This window comes from Micropterus salmoides, unplaced genomic scaffold, assembly GCF_014851395.1.
Source record: "Micropterus salmoides isolate LMB-PRFRI ecotype aquatic unplaced genomic scaffold, ASM1485139v1 Ms_hic_scaffold_22, whole genome shotgun sequence".
In the NCBI taxonomy this organism is placed as follows: domain Eukaryota; kingdom Metazoa; phylum Chordata; class Actinopteri; order Centrarchiformes; family Centrarchidae; genus Micropterus; species Micropterus salmoides.
Genome location: NW_024041373.1, coordinates 4,714,084 through 4,733,459, shown reverse-complemented (window position 1 = coordinate 4,733,459; position 19,376 = coordinate 4,714,084). Strand labels below are relative to the sequence as shown.

General features: G+C 41.5%; 1 protein-coding gene across 1 annotated transcript in view; it reads right to left on the bottom strand.

Moving 5' to 3' along the window:
• Window positions 1-19,376, bottom strand: part of ttc27 (tetratricopeptide repeat domain 27) — a 98,246-nt gene that overhangs the window by 13,773 nt on the left and 65,097 nt on the right. Inside the window, 2 exon segments of the mRNA XM_038737733.1 lie at window positions 1,744-1,971; window positions 17,210-17,332. Coding sequence (XP_038593661.1) covers window positions 1,744-1,971; window positions 17,210-17,332 — 351 coding nt within the window.

Below are 19,376 nucleotides of genomic sequence, written 5' to 3'. Positions count from 1 at the left end.
AATACAGATGCAGATTTAAATTCTAACAAGAATCCACAGCAGGTTCAGACTGGCAATTCTGGCAAATACCAGATGGGCTGGCCTACCTAGTGGGCTACAAGGCTGCTACCAGCAATGTGGGGGAAAAACTATGGGGAAAAACATTTTCTCACAGGCCACTTGATGTTGGAACAGCCTATGTGACTGGGGTCCCAAACCTATACTTTCAGGCAGGTGTAGGAAGTGGCACCAACCGTCGTCACCTCCCCTGACCCAACTAACACATCATTTTTTAAAAAGAAAGTTACCAATGCCAGTTACACCAAATCCTGCTAGCTGCAGTGATCACTAACAGCCCGCCAGGCACCTGTCCTGTTGTTAGTGTTAACTGTGTGTATGTACGCTGGAAATCCTGTTGAGACAGGCCTACAGGTGAATTTAGTTATTGTGCTGTTGGCTCAGTGTACTTGCCCAGCCAGTCCGGTCCAGATAAAAATTGCTAGGTCCATGTAGTTTATAGGTTATGTGTATGTCTGTGAAGGTTTTCTGTCATTCAGGTCATAGTTATCCAAGGAAGGTTAAAATCAAGGGCAACTGGACTTGGTTGAAGCTACTGGAAGACGTTTCGTCCCTCATCCAAAGGACTTCTTCAGTTCTGACTGACTGGCAGGGAAACTCAGCTATTTAACCTCAGTGGGGTCGTTGGCCCGGGTCATCGATACTGCTGGTTCGTTAGTGTTCCTTGTTGCTGTGACTACAGTCGTTACAGTCGTTAAGACTACCTGTGGCCAAGACTGAACGACCATCGTTGGTATCTTCACCTGAGGCCAATAGGTTACGTTTGTTGAGTTTCCTGGGAAGTGATGAAAGGACAGCATTGTAAGTGGGGGATAAGTGGTGGCGTAGACCCCCTCCCTGTTCAATGACGGCTTCTCGACCCTGGTGTAGATGCTTCCTTGACACCTCTTTCAAACCATCCATCTTCTCTGTCTAAAATGTGCACCTGGTGGTCCTCAAACGAGTGTCCTCTGTCCTTCAGATGTAAGTAGACAGCAGAGTCTTGACCTGAGGAGTTGGCCCTTCTGTGTTGAGCCATGCGTTTGTGTAGTGGTTGTTTAGTCTCCCCAATATACAGGTCTGTGCATTCCTCACTGCATTGGACCGCATACACTAGATTGCTTTTCTTGTGTTTGGGTGTGCGGTCTTTGGGGTGGACCAGCATCTGTCTTAGTGTGTTCTTGGGTTTAAAAAACACAGGGATGTTATGTTTGTTGAAAATCCTCCTGAGTTTCTCTGATACTCCAGACACGTATGGAATCACAATGTTGTTGCGTTTGACCTTCTTTTCCTCCTCTCCTGTAGTTTTGTTCTTCTTGGATCTTGTGGCTGTCTTCACAAAGGTCCAATTGAGGTATCCACAGGCTGTAAGTGCCCCCTTCAGGTGGTTCTGTTCCTTCTCTCTGGCTTAGGCACTTATTAGTATGTTTGGTGGTGCAGGGTTCTGATGACCCCTAGCTAGTGCTCCAGTTGGGGGTGAGAATTGAAAACTATTGGTCTGTGTGGGGGGGTTTCCTGTATACCCCAATTTGCAGGCTCCTGTTCTCCGAAGGCAAAACTGTTACTACATGAATACATTTTCATAGATTTTTGAATGTGTCTTGTGTGTTTTTGAATTTTTAAATGTGCATGTTTCAAAAAACAACAGTATGAACACACCCTTAACGTGGCATTTCATTCTCAGCAACGTTACTACTTTGCTTGTACCTGCATGCCGTTGATTTTGAGGGACTGCTCGAAACAGTCGACACACTGCTGGAACTCCTTGTTGTGGAGGTGCAGCAGGGCTTTGGAGCGCATGGCTCTGGCGCTGCGTTGGCGTGACAGCTCCCACGCACGGTCATAGTACTGATGGTCCCTCAATATGTCTCCCAGTAGGCAATACAGACTGGGCGTCTCCTTCTTCTCCAACTCCCTGCGAACAATCTCCTCGGCCTGAGCAAATGGATAGCAAAGGAGAGGGATGGTCAGCATGGATGGGGAGATGGCAAAGGAAGAAGAAAGTAGTTGTAGGACAAGAGAAGAGCAAGAAAATAAGTGAGGGTTGAAGGCAAAGATGTAAAGAATTGTAGGGCAGTGTTTGGGATGTAGTAGGAACAGTGAAAAGGTAATAAGTGCAAAAAGAATGTTAATAACAGACATTATAAAAGACAGAGTAATGAGGTGTAAAAACACAGCAGAGGGGATCAGAGAACAAAGTCTGACAGATAAACCCAGAGAAATATGTATGTAGGGATTATGTTACAAGTAAAGTGACTGTCAGATCCCCTGTGGCCATCGTGTGGACTCGTTGCACCTCACCATGCCACTACATGCTTTGGATTGCTCTTGGATGAGGCCCACACTGTCGTGAGAGTGAGATAATTAACAGATTGTTTTCTCTTTCCAAATCCCTGTATCTTGATTTAGATTGTGAAGTGTGCCAGTCTAACCGCAGAAAGGCTGAGGGCCTCTGAGGCCTGACAGAGCTTTCCCTGCGTTCCTGGCTGAATCCTTCTCTCAGAGGGCTGACGCTGAGCCAAGAGCCTACCCCGCCTGGAGGCAAGTAACCCCACAGTTCTTAGCTAAACTACACAACTCTGAACAGGATGGACTAGATACATTCTAGAAACATTCTGCAATTCAAGTGCACCATGTACTAAAGCTGATTCCTTACTGCAGCGGCCTTTGCTGCACATCATCTCCTACCTCTCTCACTTTGTCTTTTCAGCTGTTCCCATCTAATAAATGCAAAACCCCAGAAAAAATGATCTTTGAAAAAACGAACAACAAAACACCACACTGATTAGATCATCACCTTGCATTTGAAATTCTAATTACCGTTGATATTACCGTAGATATTTCAATGTGAGATATGATTCACGATTAGTGGAAATGATGATGAATATGACATTTGTTGTTGTCAGTACCAAACAAACTTTATTTACACCTGGAGAACACCCTTTGAAGGCACCACTCTTCTTCATTATAATGCTGTTTTGCCAAACCTTTCACCTTCATCAAAGAATTGTAGCTTTGGACAAGGCAGATCTGTTTCTTCTATTTTTACATTGCATTTGATGTTTTCCTGTTGTGCAAGTAAACCTTTCTCATTGAATTTTTATTTGCTATTTAACATTCCTTGTTGCAAGCTAATTTTCAGAAAACTTTAAGCAATGTTCTCAAAAAGTGGTGGGGACATATCCCCAGTGTATATGACACCTATGGTTTCTCCTTTCTTTTCTGTTGCCAGCCAGTGTCACAGTCTGCATTGAGCAGGAGGGAATGAACTGGGTTTGAACCTCACCATAGCAGAGATGCTCACAAGTCTTGAGCACGAGTCCAAGTCAAGTCTCAAGTCTCTGAGCACAAGTCCAAGTCAAGTCTCAAGTCTCTCGTGGTTATTACGAATGTTGTATCACCTGCTGTGTTCAGTCTAGGCTGCTTATAACACTGCATAGCTATAAAGAATTTGTAACTGTAACCTGTTTTTCGTTTACAGAGCACAATCATGCAGCCAATGTACAATGTGTTTACAATTAATGACAGCTTATAAACTACTGTAATTCAACACATCCCCCAGCACAATCATAATGTGCAATGCAATGAATGACAGCTTAAACTACTGTAAGTCAACACATGCTGCAGACTCTCAAACCAGTGTATAACTAAATAAAACTGTAAGGCTACATGATCAACAATAAACCTGTAACCTCTTTCAAGCCAACGGCAATAATTAATTAAGGTGATGGCATAGACTGTATGGGTGATGGCAGCCAGCGGGACGTAAATGATTACTTTAATCCACCACCACAAGTTTGGCAAGTAAACAAACGCTCGTTCATCTTTTCATAACGAACGACAGTCGGAGTAAACCTCTGGTAGGTCGTAGCTGAAGCAAGCTAACGTTAGATGGCCAATGCTGAGCTAAACATGTTTACTCACCACATATTGCGTTCAGCGCTTCTTTGTTTGGGTCTTGTTGTATGAAGTTTTAAAGCCAAAGTTTATGATGAATGGCTCAGCAGCTGCCGGTGTTTGTTGTCCTCTCTCACGTGTGGCCGCGCGCGTGCAGCTGATACTACCTGTTCCGTAGGCAGGTTATAGGTAACGGAGGGAGAGGAGCAAGCTCATCAGACATTTCCTAAAATAAACATTGTTCACAAGTCCCGCTCCTCGAGTCTCAAGTCGGGTCTGAAGTCACTGTGTGTGCGACTAAAGTCTGGAGTCCCCATCTCTGCACCACACCACGTTACTTGTGGTTTAGCAATAGCAATCTATTTAGACATAGTACTTTTCAAAACATCCAATAACGTGCCTAAATAAAAATACAACCTCCAGGAGCTTAATGAGAATAAAAGTACTCAATATCTTTTCATTTGTCTATAATACATCTGTTTTCACTACATCAGTAATTTTCAAGGCACAAAGGCTTGGCTTTTCCATTTAATACTTTAGGTTGCCTGATCTGAACCCGAGTGAACTTGCCTGGCATGCTCTGAAGGACTTTGTGCGATGTGAAGCCAAGCCACACAACATGGAGGAACTCATTGCTGCAACTGAGACATTCTGGACCACCAAACTCAGAGGAAGCTGTATAATAATGCACCATACAAACGTCCAAGAGAGTGACAATGTTCCATGTACCCTAACCTGCATACATTCCTCCTCCGGTCATACTACAGCCTCAGCTCCCAGCTGACAGGATGACACTATGGTTAAACAGTTTTGGAAAATAATCTAAATGTGATTTTTTTTTTTACCAGTATTGCAATTGCGATTCACTATGCAATTATTTTTTAATAACTGATGTACTCTTCCTCTTTGACACTGAAATTTGTTTTGCCAGTCTGAAATGTATGGACTAAATGAAGGAATGACACTGAGCTCATTTAGGCATCATTTAATGTTAATAATGTAATTCAATGTCAATATATTTACACAAAAATATATGCATGTTTGCATTAACAAAATGTCTTTCAGTATAAGACAATCACTCCACCTTACTTAACAACCAGGTATTTCAATTGAAGATGCACATCAATCCAGTATTATTACTGTAGAAGTCAGCCATGATAAGAAGAAAGGAGGTTAGAGAGTAAAATGGGTTGCTTATGAGCAATGGTGGAGAAGTATCAAATTATAATTTCAGAAAAAGATCATTTGAGAGTCATGGCATGGCATTAAATAATATCATATAATATCATCAGATAGGCCTATGCCTTTTTCTGAATCACAGCAAGCAACAAAACTCAGTTTGATGAAAATAAAACCAAACTTTCGTGCCTAATAGAGAAGCTGAGTAATTCCCACCTGGACTATTTAATGTACTGTAGGAGAGGACAGGAATTACATCACTGGACTTCTTCTTCCTCAACACTCTCTTAACTACACAATGTATGCCTCCACAAACCAAAGAAGATTAGTATTTTTGATTATTAAAACTACTAAACTATGTTGATGAATGGTTGTTTTAAATAGCATAACACAAATGTCCATTATGAAATTAAGACTGTGTAATGTGTAAGTATACTTTACAGGCCAGGCAGAAAACTGAACAGTTGGACAACTGAGGGCTGTGACTCATTCCCAAAGAGTTTCGTTGCATTTGTGTTTAGCCATTATCTGCTTGCCAAGCCAAATAGTAGAGACAAAGAGAGACTGCATGTGCTCGCATGTGCCACCTGGTGGTTGTTGGTGTGCACTGCAGCTACTCCCAGTTTAATTATTTCCCCCTTCACTGCCACCACAGCATTACCACGGTGTTCAAATACCAACTGCATTCTGGCTTCATTTTAAAATGCCTGTATGGTGTGGCATAAAATGCATGCGTGACTTGGACTGAACCTGTATGTTGCAATCTGAGCCATGACTTTTATTCTGGCTGCACACTAGAGGATAAATGGGCCGACCCCAGGGCCAATTCGGCCCTCCCGACAATCGTGGGGGAATTCCAGATCCAACGCTGGTGAGAACAGATAATTGCCTCAAATGATCCTGTAGTGTGAGGGGTTAACACACAATCTTAATATCTTAACATTGTCCTATTACTGTACTATTGTAACAGTATACTATTAAATGAACAATATACTTTTTATTAAATGCTATCATATTATACTAACAGACTGATTTCTACTAGTTCCTCTACCAGTTTGTCAATAGTGCCTCTAGATTTAGCCAGAGCCAGGATGCTCCTTCTAGCCGCCTCCACCTGAGAGCAACACATTCACTAAAGTTATTGTTATAAATATTGATCAGTAATCTTGTTAACATTAAGTGTGGTGTGAGTTGTGTGGGTGCTGCTTGGATATATATCTCTCTCTCCGTTCCTGGTTCAAGTCCACAAGCCTTCAACCACTTATCCAGGCTCGGCTCCTGGGGACAGCAGCTCCAGCAGGCGACACAAAGTAGCTCCTTTCGACACAAAGCAGCAGCGGCTCTCCTCCGAGTTCCTCATGAATGACTTGGCTTCTCACCCAATCTCTAAGAGAGACACCAGCCACCCTCCTGAGAAAACCCATTTTGGGCCTCTTGTACCCACAATATAGTTCTTTCAGTCACGACCCAGCCTTCATGGCCATATGTGAGGGTAGGAACGACAATTGACCAGTAGATTGAGAGCTTTGCCTTCTGGTTCAGCTCTCTTTTCGTCACATTGGTACAGCAGAGCAAATGCAATACTGCCCGCTGCTCCAATTCTCCAGCCAATCCCCCCCATCCATTGTCCCCTCACTTGTGAACAAGAGCCCGAGGTACTTGAACTCCCTCACTTAGGGTAAAGACTCTTTCCCTACCTGAAGTGAGCACTCTATCCATTTCCTGCTGAGAACAATGGCCTCACATTTAGAGGTGCTAATCCTCATCCCAGCCACTTCAAACTGCTGCAAACTTATCCAGTGAGTGCTGAAGGTCACTAACCGCTGATGCAGTCAGGACCACATCATCTGAAAAAAGCATCACCCCTCCCCACCACGACTACGCCTCGTTATCCAGTCCATGAATATCAAACAGGATTGGTGGCAAAGCGCAGCCCTGGCGGATGCCCACCTGGAATAAGTCCGACTTATCGGTAGAGAATCGGTACACACTCTCACTTTGGACGTACAGGTCATATGCCTTCTCTAGATCCACAAACACACACAACTGGATGGGCATACTCCCAGGCCCCCTCCATGACCCTTGAGAGAATGAAGAGCTGGTCCATTTTTCCAAGACCAGGACAGAATCCGCATTGTTCCTCTTCATTCCGAGGCTCGACCCTCCTCTTCAGCACCTTGGAGTAAACTTAGCCACTGTAATAGGCACACACTTTCCACCACCACCATTGCCATTCCTTAGGAACTGTCCCCGACTTCCACAAAATGTTGAAGAGGCGTGTCATCCAAGACATCCCCTCCACATCCAAAACTTTTAGCATTTCTGTACGGATCTCATCAATCCCCGAGGCTTTGCCTACCTTAGTGTCTTCCACCGGGGAAATTGACGATGATCCCCCAACAGCCTCCAGCTCTGCCTCTGCCATAGAAGGCATTTTAGTGGGATTCAGGAGCTCAAAGTGTTACTTTGATCGCCCAATTACCTGCTCAGTAGAGGTCAACAGCATCCCACCCTACTGTACACAACAACTCCGAGGTGGCGGACGGTTTTCCAGAAATACCTTGGTGCCGACCTTCTCCCACACCCGCTGCTTTGCCTCCATCACGGCACAGGCTGCAGTCCTTCAGGCCCGTCGGTGTCTGGCAGCTGCTACCGGAGTCCTCTGCGATAACATATCCTAGAATGCCACCATCTCCAGTCAGATGACTTTCCCGACCACCGGTGTCCACCACGGTGTTCAAGTGAGTACCGTACTGGAGCCCTATACAGGACTCCATTCAGGTCTCCAAGAAGGCCGAATTCTCTGAACTGCTGTTTGGTGCATATGCACATACAATAGTCAGAGTTATCCCCCCACAACCCGTAGGCGTATTGAGGCGACCCTGTCGTCCACCGGAGTAAACTCTAACAAATGGTACTAAGCCTGGGACTTTGTGTAATACTTTCCCCTCGTCTTTTAACGGAAATTATAAAAGAAATAGGCAGAGAAGCCTACCAAATAAGAGAACACATCAAAATAAATCACATACAACTGTTTATTTTAGAAGCTTTGTGTTATTACACTAGCTAATTTAACACTAGTCAACACTAATTTAATCTTAATCTTAATAATTTTTTTAAAATTCTGTGTTCTGGATGAATTGTAATTTCAGTTGCAATAGTTTACTTCTTACATTATCTATGTATGTGCATGATTTGCATGCTACCTTGCATTACTTTGTGATACAATGTCCCTGTGATGGAGGAAAGAATGAAATAGCAGTGGTCTAGTGAAGAAAAGAGAAGCAGCATTGGACAGAGACCAAACCACTCCAGACAAATGGATTGCCTTGTTATTTTGGATCCCAGTGACTACATCACATGTACTATTGGCTGAAACTACCACAGCACCTGATTTAAGAGAAAGGGAGAGCAAGAGACAGCATGTAAGCATGAGAGGGTTGGAATGAAAGGGGGGAAGGTTTTGTGTATAGTAATATAGTATAATTTTTCTTATATAACATAAAACATTTTAGCTTTTATTTGCTAAAATCACAGAATTAACCCTGCCTATAATTGGGACAGGCGTCCATATGGGACAGGCCTTTAACTCCTTTTGCACAAAACTGAAACAACTATGAAAACAGTTTATTTATTTCAAACTTGTCCAGTCCAGCCACCTTAGAAATATCACAAAAATAAGGCCTATTTTAAATGTTACAGACCTGTTATACATGCTTTAATCTCCTCACGCATTGATTATTGCAACAGCCTCTTCACTTGCCTTTATCCAAAAACCCTAAATAGGTTACAGACTGTACAGAACTCAGCTGCTCGTCTCTTAACTAGGACAAGAAAATATGATCATATCACCCCTGTTTTAGCATCATTGCACTGGCTCCCTGTTTGTTTTAGTTTTGATTTTAAGATTGTACTCATTACTTTTAAGGCTATTCATGGCTTGGCTCCTGATTTTAACTCTTTATGAGTCTTCCTGTGATTTAAGATCCTCTGGCAAGGGCCTCTTGTCTATTCCTGAAGCCAGACTAAACACAAAAGGTGACCGAGCATTTGCTGTCAGGGCCCCGAGGCTCTGGAACGACTTGCCTGAGGAAATTAGGCTGGCAGGGTCGGCTTCTTCTTTCAAATCTCTTTTAAAAACATACTTTTACCGGAACGCATATCCAGATTTTATCTGAGCTGCCACTCGTTTTACTATTCCTGTCCTACCGTTCTTATCACTTTGTTTCCTTGTCTTATCTTCTACTAAGTAAAGTTTATTTGTACAGCACCTTTCACAATAAAATGTAATACAATACAACAAAGTAAAATACAATGCATAAGAAAATTTAAATAAAAATGGAAAACATAGAAACAAAAACCATAAAAACCCCACGTCTAACTAAAAGCCTGCTTGAATAGCAGCGTCTTCAGTTGCTTTTTAGAAGAATCAACAGAATTCACACAACGTAGAAAGGTAGGCAAAGCATTCCCCAGCCTAGATGCCACTACTTAGAATGATTGATCCCCTCTGGTTTTAAAATGAGTGTAGGGAACCACTAACGGCCTCTCAGCTGATGACCTCAGACTACGGGTGGGAGTATGAAGCTGTATCAACTCAGAGATGTAGGAAGGAACCTGACCGTGCAGGGCTCTAAAAGTAAGAACCAGGATTTTAAATTGAATTCTATACTGGAATGTCCTAATGTATGTATGTCCTACTGAACATATTTGTTATACTCTATTGTGATCATTGTTCTTATATTCTGTATTTTACCCCCCTGTCAGATCCCACGTGGTTATTTGTTTTTGTATTTTATGTGTGATTTGTTGTGAAGCACTTTGTACTCTGTTGTGCTATATAAATAAAGCTTATTATTATATTATTATTATGAATATTACTTGTATAAAAAATATTTTAGCAAATAATATCAAATACGCGTCATTCATTTGATCCCGCTCCGACAGACGGCTTATGCACTTTTATTTTGTAGGCAGCAACGTAACGAAAACAAACATACCCAACAACAGGGTGCAGGATGAGAGAAGTGTGGCAGAAGTTAGCAGACAGAGAGCGACGGACTTCACATGACAGGAATTATGACTTGGATTCATTTTTCATGAAAAGCTGCTTTGATTCTTTTGACCGGTGGACCCTTACAGACTAAAGGAAAATACATCATCAAGGAACGGACACATTCGGACTTAACGAGCGCTTCAGAGGTAACAGGAGTCGGCCCTTTGTTTTCTCATCTCTTACACCATGCCAGTTACACCGGTAAATCTACATTAATTAGACTTTGGCTCGTTTGCGTTAAATGAACTGAACGATTGAATTGTGGAGAATCTAACCGATCTAACGATGTGCAGCATGTCCACACTGACATATTGATCATCCCTTTAAACATTAATGTTTCTATTAACGATCTAAGCAGCTTAGAAGCAGCTAAAGCGGGCGACCCGGCGGGGTTTAAGAGGTTTTATACATCCAAAGAACTTCTATAAAAACTAGACCAGGCGTTTAATGGAGACCTGCGTTTATCTGTCAAAATGTGTTCCCACACCAGGCCAGTAAATGGAGTAGGCAGCTTTTTGGGATTCACAATTAATTGTTTTAAAAGTTTTACGGTAGCTGTATGCAAATATAAAGAGTTACTGTACAGTATAGTCTCAGTTTTCTTTAAGATGCATTGATAATGTCCCTTGCCCATTTATTGTAACACAAATCGTAACTCCGATCAGCTGAGTCGATAAAATAAGTTTTTCAAAAAATGTGAAGCACCTTAACCACGACAGGTCCTTGATCATACAGTCATGAATGTGCTGACCATAGACACAAGCACAGTGGTGGAACCTAACAAAGTACCAATACTTTGTTATTGTACTTTGGGCCAGATTTACTAAAGTTTGCGTGAGTAAAAACGTGTGCAAACTTGATATCACCAGCAAATTAACATGTAAGCTCATCTACTAACGGTGTGCACGCAGAATGCACCTGTTGTAAAGGTAAATACATTTATTTACTACACACAATGTGATCTAACAAGCCTAAACGAAATTTGTGCAACAGCATTTGTATTTAATACGTTTGGAAGGTGCAAACCGCCGAGTGAGAGAGAGAAGAGATGGCAGCTGTTATTGTTACCAGAAGGAGACATACCCCTAATGAAAGAAAAAATAGAGAAATTAACAATATTAGATAATATTTTTCTACATCAAATGTATTGAAATACAATTATTTTATTTTATTTATTTGATGAACTACAGTTGTATGCAAAAGTTTAGGCACCTTTTACAATTTCCAATTTTTATTTATTAATAATTGGGTGTTTGGATCAGCAATTTAATTTTGAGCTATCAAATAACTGAAAGACACAGTAATATTTCAGTAGTGAAATAAGGTTTATTGGATGAACAGAAAATGTGCAATATACATCAAAATGAAAGTAGACAGGTTCATAAATATCACATCTATATTTAGGACACCCTTGTCATTTTGTTGATTTGAATACCTGTAATTGCCTAGCACCGATTAATTGGAACACACAATTGGTTTGGTGAGCTCATTAAGCCTTGAACTTCATAGACAGGTGCATCCAATCATGAGAAAAAGGTATGTAATGCGGAAGATTGTAAGTTGTTCTCTTTGACTCTCCTCTGAAGAATGGCAACATGGGGGCCTCAAAACATCTCTCAAATTACCTGAAAACAAAGATTGTTCAACTTTGTGGTTTAGGGGAAGGCTACAAAAAGCTATAGCAGAGATTTAAGCGGTCAGTGTCCACTGTGAGGAACACAGTGAGGAAATGGAAGACCACAGGCACAGTTCTTGTTAAGGCCAAAAATGGCAGGCCAAGAAAAATATCGGAGAGGTGAAGGCAAAGATGGTGAGAATGGTCAAAAACACCCCACAGACCACCTCCAAAGACCTACAACATCATCTTGCTGCAGATGGTGTAACTGTGCATCGTTCAACAATACAGTGCACTTTGCACAAGGAGAAGATGTACGGGAGAGTGATGCGGAAGTAGCCTTTTGTGCACACATGCCACAAACAGAGTCGCTTGAGGAATGCAAATGCACATTTGGACAAGCCAGCTTCATTTTGGAAGAAGGTGTCGTGGACGTATGTAGCAGAATCAGTCACAAAGTTGAAATTACTGGATATTTCAACAAGACAACGACCCAAAACTCTGCTCAAAATCTACTCTGGCATTTATGCAGAGGAACAAGTACAATTTTCTGGAATGACCATCCCAGTCCACAGACCTGAATATCATTGAAAATCTGTGGGGTGATTTGAAGCGGGCTGTCCATTCTCGGCAACCATCAAACCTAAGGAAACTGGAGATGTTTTGCAAGGAGGAATGGTCCAAAATACCTTCATCCAGAATCCAGACACTCATTACAGGCTATAGGAAGCGTCTAGAGGCTGTTATCAGCCGATCAAGCCAGATGAAACTGATCAGTTAGCTAAACTTCAAATGTGCCTTCAGGATGTTAAAACCTGGATGACCTGTAATTTTCTAATGATAAACTCAGATAAAACTGAAGTTATTGTTCTGGGGCCCAAGCACCTCCGTGACGTATTATCTAAAGATATAGTTTCCCTTGATGGCATCGCCCTGGCCTCCAGCACCACTGTCAGGAATTTTGGAGTTATCTTTGATCAGGACATGTCGTTTAAGTCTCACATTAAGCAAATTTCAAGGACCACCTTTTTTCACCTACGTAATATTGCGAAAATCAGGAACATCCTGTCTAAAAATGATGCAGAAAAACTAGTCCATGCATTTGTTACTTCTAGGCTGGATTACTGCAATTCCTTATTATCAGGCTGCTCGAAAAAGTCCATTAAGACTCTTCAGCTGATTCAGAATGCTGCAGCACGTGTTCTGACAGGAACCAGGAAAAGAGATCACATTTCTCCTGTTATTCTTCTCACCTACAAAGGTCATAATGGTCAGGCACCATCTTATCTTAAAGAGCTCATAGTACCTTACTACCCCACCAGAGCACTGCGCTCCCAGAATGCAGGGTTACTTGTGGTTCCTAGAGTCTCCAAAAGTAGACTTGGAGCCAGAGCGTTCAGCTATCAAGCTCCTCTCCTGTGGAACCAGGTTCCAGTTTGGGTTCAGGAGGCAGACACCATCTCCACATTTAAGAGTAGGCTTAAGACTTTCCTTTTGATAAAGCTTATAGTTAGGGCTGGCTCAAGTGAGTCCTGAACCATCCCTTAGTTATGCTGCTATAGGCCTAGACTGCCGGGGGATTTCCCATGATGCACTGAGCTCCTCTCTCCTCTACTTTCTCTCCCTCAGTATGCAACCTCATCCCATTATTGCATGTTACTAACACAACTTCTCCCCTTTCCCGTAGTCTTGTGCTTTCTTGTCCCTCTCCTCTCTCCTCCTATCACTTTCTGCAGGTGTTTCTGGCTCTGGAGCTGTGGAGTCTGGATCTGTGGTTGCGGGTCACCTGCTGCCCCCGTGTTCCTGCTCGACACCCTCTGCTACAACTACAGGTGCTGGTCATATACTTAGAATATCATCAAAAAGTTGATTTATTTCAGTAATTCCATTCAAAAAGTGAAACTTGGATATTATATTCATTCATTCCACACAGACTGATATATTTCAAATGTTTATTTCATTTAATTGATGACTAAAACTGACAACTAATGAAAATCCCAAATTCAGTATCTCCGTTACTTTATTACTTAAGACCAATACAAAAAAAGGATTTTTAGAAATGTTGGCCAACTGAAAAGTATGAACATGAAAAGTATGAGCATGTACAGCACTCAATACTTAGTTGGGGCTCCTTTTGCCTGAATTACTGCAGCAATGCGGCGTGGCCTGTAGTCCATCAGTCTGTGGCACTGCTCAGGTGTTATGAGGGCCCAGGTTGCTCTGATAGTGGCCTTCAGCTCTTCTGCATTGTTGGGTCTGGCATATCGCATCTTCCTCTTCACAATACCCCATAGATTTTCTGTAGGGTTAAGGTCAGGCCAGTTTGCTGGCCAATTAAGAACAGGGATACCATGTTCCTTAAACCAGGTACTGGTAGCTTTGGCACTGTGTGCAGGTGCCAAGTCCTGTTGGAAAATGAAATCTGCATCTCCATAAAGTTGGTCAGCAGCAGGAAGCACGTTGACCTTGGACCTCAGAAAACACAGTGGACCAACACCAGCAGATGACATGGCACCCCAAACCATCACTGACTGTGGAAATACACTGGACTTCAAACAACGTGGATTCTTTGCCTCTCCTCTCTTCCTCCAGACTCTGGGACCTTGATTTCCAAAGGAAATGCAAAATTTACTTTCATCAGAGAACATAACTTTGGACCACTCAGCAGCAGTCCAGTCCTTTTTGTCTTTAGCCCAGGCGAGACGCTTCTGACGCTGTGTCTTGTTCAAGAGTGGCTTGACACAAGGAATGCGACAGCTGAAACCCATGTCTTGCATACGTCTGTGCGTGGTGGTTCTTGAAGCACTGACTCCAGATGCAGTCCACTCTTTGTGAATCTCCCCCACATTATTGAATGGGCTTTGTTTCACAATCCTCTCCAGGGTGCAGTTATCCCTATTGCTTGTACACTTTTTTCTACCACATCTTTTCCTTCCCTTTGCCTCTGTGCTTGGACACAGAGCTCTGTGAACAGCCAACCTCTTTAGCAATGACCTTTTGTGTCTTGCCCTCCTTGTGCAGCTGTCAAGTCAGCAGTCTTCCCCATGATTGTGTAGCCTACAGAACTAGACTGAGAGACCATTTAAAGGCCTTTGCAGGTGTTTTGAGTTAATTAGCTGATTAGAGTGTGGCACCAGTTGATTCTGATTTTGGTTTTCATTAGATGTCAGTTATAATCATCAAAATTAAAAGGCATGAACACTTGAAATATATCAGTCTGAGTGGAATGAATGTATACATTATACAAGTTTCACTTTTTGAATGGAATTACTGAAATAAATCAACTTTTTGATGATATTCTAATTATATGACCAGCACCTGTATTGTTACTAGTCCTACTGTTATTATTGTTATTATAATCATTAACATTATGATTGTTATCATTAACACTACTATAAATATCTGTACCATTTTTCATTTAGTCTATAGCAACATCACCTTTACTGTCTGTACCTCTGTGTGTATATTGTGTAGGCTGCCTCCCTCCCCTCGCCTCTCCTCTCCCTCTCCCTCTCTCCCTCTCCCTCTCCCCCCCTGTAAATAACATCATAGAGTACGGTCTAGACCTGCTCTTTTATGAAAAGCGCTGTGAGATAACTGTTGTTGTGATTTGGTGCTATATAAATAAAATTGAATTGAGTTATTTCTGCTAAAGGAGGCTCAACTAAATATAGATGTGATATTTATGTGATATTTATGAAACTGTCTACTTTCGTTTTGATGCATATTGCACATTTTCTGTTCATCCAATAAACCTTATTTCACTATTGAAATATTACTGTGTCTTTCAGTTATTTGATAACTCAAAATTAAATTGCTGATCCAAACACCCAATTATTAATAAATGAAAATCATGGAAATTGTAAAAGGTGGCTTAACTTTTGCATACAACTGTATATGAATAAATTTTTATTTTATTTTTTTTGTACTTTCCTTTATCTCTGGCAATACTGTTGTATTAACATTCATGCCGATAAAGAAAATTTAGTTTCGACCTGACTTCTTTTCTCTGTGAGATGGAAGAATTTAGAAAGTTGTGTGGCGCTGCGGAGAGCCCCCAGCTGCAGTGCATGGATCACGCGTAAAATTCATCCAGCCAGAGGGAACGATCACCAACTGTTCACAGTGCGCCGCGACACAACCCCTTGTAGGTATCGGAGAGAGAATGGGGTGTTGGGGTGTACAGGGCCAGGAGATCACAGAGAGACCGGACGATCGGTGATTGTTCCCTCTGGCTGGATGCAGAAGGAGCTGCTGGAATTTCGTTGCGTCTGGATCATTCCAGCATACTGTAGCTGTTTCTGCTGGGGTTCCCAAAGCAGTTTTTAGGTGTGCTGTCCCAAGTACTTAGTGCAATCTCAGACAATTTCCACATACTTGGGACGCACTGCATGAAACCAACCAAGGTTTTTACTCAGTGGCTGCTTTCCCTCCAGACTCTCCATGGCGGAAACCATTAAAACAAGCAAAATCATTTAAATACTGCCACCTCCATTGTGTTTGCACTGGTTGTCATCTACGCAATAATTCTTAGTTAATCAGCCATAACAGGTACTAAAATTACACATGTAATATTTTAGAATGCACACGCAATTTAGTAGTCTTTATTCGGGGTGTTAGTAAATCGGGCCCTTAGTGCGTGGAAGCTGGGTTCAGCACAAAAGTTCAACTACTTTGACCGCAACGTGCGTGCTCACTTTCTGTGCGCTGCGCGTTGCTCGACGCACCAACAAACCGCCCTGGTGCGGCGAAGGTCATTGAAATAATGAGTTTCATAGCACAGCGGTGCTGGTGTTGCAGTGGGTCTGAAAGGTTACATGCAGCTTTGTTTGTTTACATTGCACTGAAAGCACAACTATCATCGCTACGGCATCGATTGTAAGTGACACGTTGATATTTAATTCCTTATATACTTAAACTTGCCACGTTATTTAACTCACTTATTATGTATTACCTTTACTTGGGCGTGCAAAGCTGGGTGGAGATCCCGCTGGTGCTGCATCAAGTTTGATGTAGTTATTCACTCCTTTAGCAGCAACCTTTTAACAGCAAGTTTTTGAACAGGTGATCCGTCACCTCTTAAAAAACACAGTCTTGGTGTACCCTCTTTATCAGAGGTGCTGAGGTTAACATCTCTGTGAATTTGTGGTGAGATTTCTGCCTGATCACGAGTGTTTTTAGTTAGTTTCTGTTTCCTTCTCCTTGTCTCATCCTAACAAGCAGTTACAAACTGTGTCTATCAGACAGTCTGCGTTGTTTTTTGTAAGATCAATAGATAGTAGATACTTTTGTACTTTTAAAACCAGGTACTTTTTTACTTTTACTTGAGTAGTATTATTCTGGATGACTCTCTCTTTTACTTGAGTAACATTTTTCGTTTGGTATTGGTACTTTTAGTTAGGTATGAAAACTGAGTATTTTTTTACCTTTCCATGTTGGCCCAGCCTCTCATAGCAGATAACTGCATCCTCCCAGAGCTCCAGCTGTTCATAAATGAGCAGAGCTGAGCTCATGCAGCCAAGGTCTGTCAGCAGGCTGGCCAGCTGTTTCTGTGGAGCAGGAGAGCACAAGACTAAGATGCTACAGCCATGCTGGATGGTGATGTTAAGCATGCATAATGTTACCATGTTCATCATCTTAGTTTAGCATGTTTGCATGCTAAGATTTGCTAACCGGCACTAAACATGAGGTTGTAGCCAAGTATTGCACAATTTACCATGACATGAATGTCTGACCCATTGTGGCAATCCATCTAATAGTTGTTGATTCATTTCACTCAAAGTCAACCTGTTGGTGGCGCTACAATAAAAGTTGAGGAATCAATAATTCAATATGATACATTGTTTATGAACCATATCCTCTCTCTCTCTCTCTCTCTCTCTCTCTTTATTGGCATGAATGCAACAACAACATTGCCAAAGCACCATGTATACAACATAAGAACAATCAGCCCAGTAATTAAAGCATAAAGTAATCAAAGCGTATGTGTGTTTAAAAAAAAAAGAAAGAAAGATTAAAAATTAAAATAAAATAAATAAATAAAACAGTAAGCGTGTGTGTGTTAAAAAAAATAAAAAAAATAAAAATTAAATAAAAAAACAGTAGGCGTGTGTGTTCGTGTGTTTGTGTCTCTCTCTCTCTGTCTGTATGTATATATATATATATATATATATATATATATATATATATATATATATATATATATATATATATGACATGGATTTGAAAGTTGACATTTATACCACTGTAAAATGTAGGAACATCAATCTGGTCCCTGACAAACAGAAAATCTGTTGTAAATTTTACACCAAGCTTTAGAAAATGGTAAGCAGTCATGTGAAATATATGTGTAGTTTTGGCCTGAAATGTGGACGCCAACAGTATGTAAATATAAAGACTGCCCTCACACCAACAGCATGAAAATGAAATGGTTTCTCATCAAAACAAAGCCCAACACACACACACAAAAACAGAACACCCCCAACCATTAAAGGGCCTTTAGTGCTTTGTTACATGCAGGCCAAGGTTCTCCAGTGTGGAGAAAATGTCCCACAGGGCTTGCTGCAATCCTCCGCATCAACCCACTTTCAAGTCTTCAGGCGGCAATAGGGACTCTTCGGTTCCAGCTTTATTGCTGTTATCAGTTATTACATGCTGCCTGACATTATATCTCCTCCCCAGCTGATCTCTACCTCTCTCAACACTCCTTCAATCTCTCGGATTAGTAGTCTAAATCTTTAGTGCTTATTCTACTTCACACTCTTTCCATTTTATTCTACTGCCTATCTCGGGCTGTGTTATACTGTCTAATGTCTGTCTTTGTAGACCTTATGATGCTTTGTGGTTCAGCAAAGGTGTCACAAAATCTCATTTTCCCTGTCTTATTTATGTCCTACCAGTGGTGGGAGTAACAATATAATCTGCCAATAAGATTATGTGACATCATGCGTGGAAGTTGTCATTTTGTAAAATAAATGAAATAAACACATGCTAAAGGGTTTGTCCTCTCACGAGCTTAATTAATGTACTGTTTTGACATGATAGTTGGGTAAAACAGAAGGTCAGGGGGTCACCAAGATCATCACCATCCTGCTAGAAACATGACTATCAACAGAACATTGCGACATCATAGTTCAGTATTTGTGGACACAGCCTGTTGTGGACCAACAAACAGTTCTTGCAGGGGATGATAGATATATTGATAGATTGTTTAAATTGTGCAGGGTATAGCAACAGTTACACGTTCAAAGGTTCCCAGAATGAACTCTGCTGACCTGACCCTATGACTTACCCTGTAACAACATCAGCAGGCTGACAGTTTTGTTTTTTAGTGAAATGTCTCAACAATATGAGGTGGTTTGCCATGAAATTTGGTTCAGATATTAAAGGTCCCACTGGGATGAATCCCGATATTTGCTCTAGAAACACCAGCAGGTCAAAGTTTTCACTAATCAGAATGCAGACATTCATGTCCCAGATGATGTATGCTAATGACATTGCCGATCCTCTGACTTTTCATCTATAGCAACCATATAGTTGACATTTTCAAGAATAAAATTTTGTGACAGTTGATTGTTTTCCATGGACACTCTT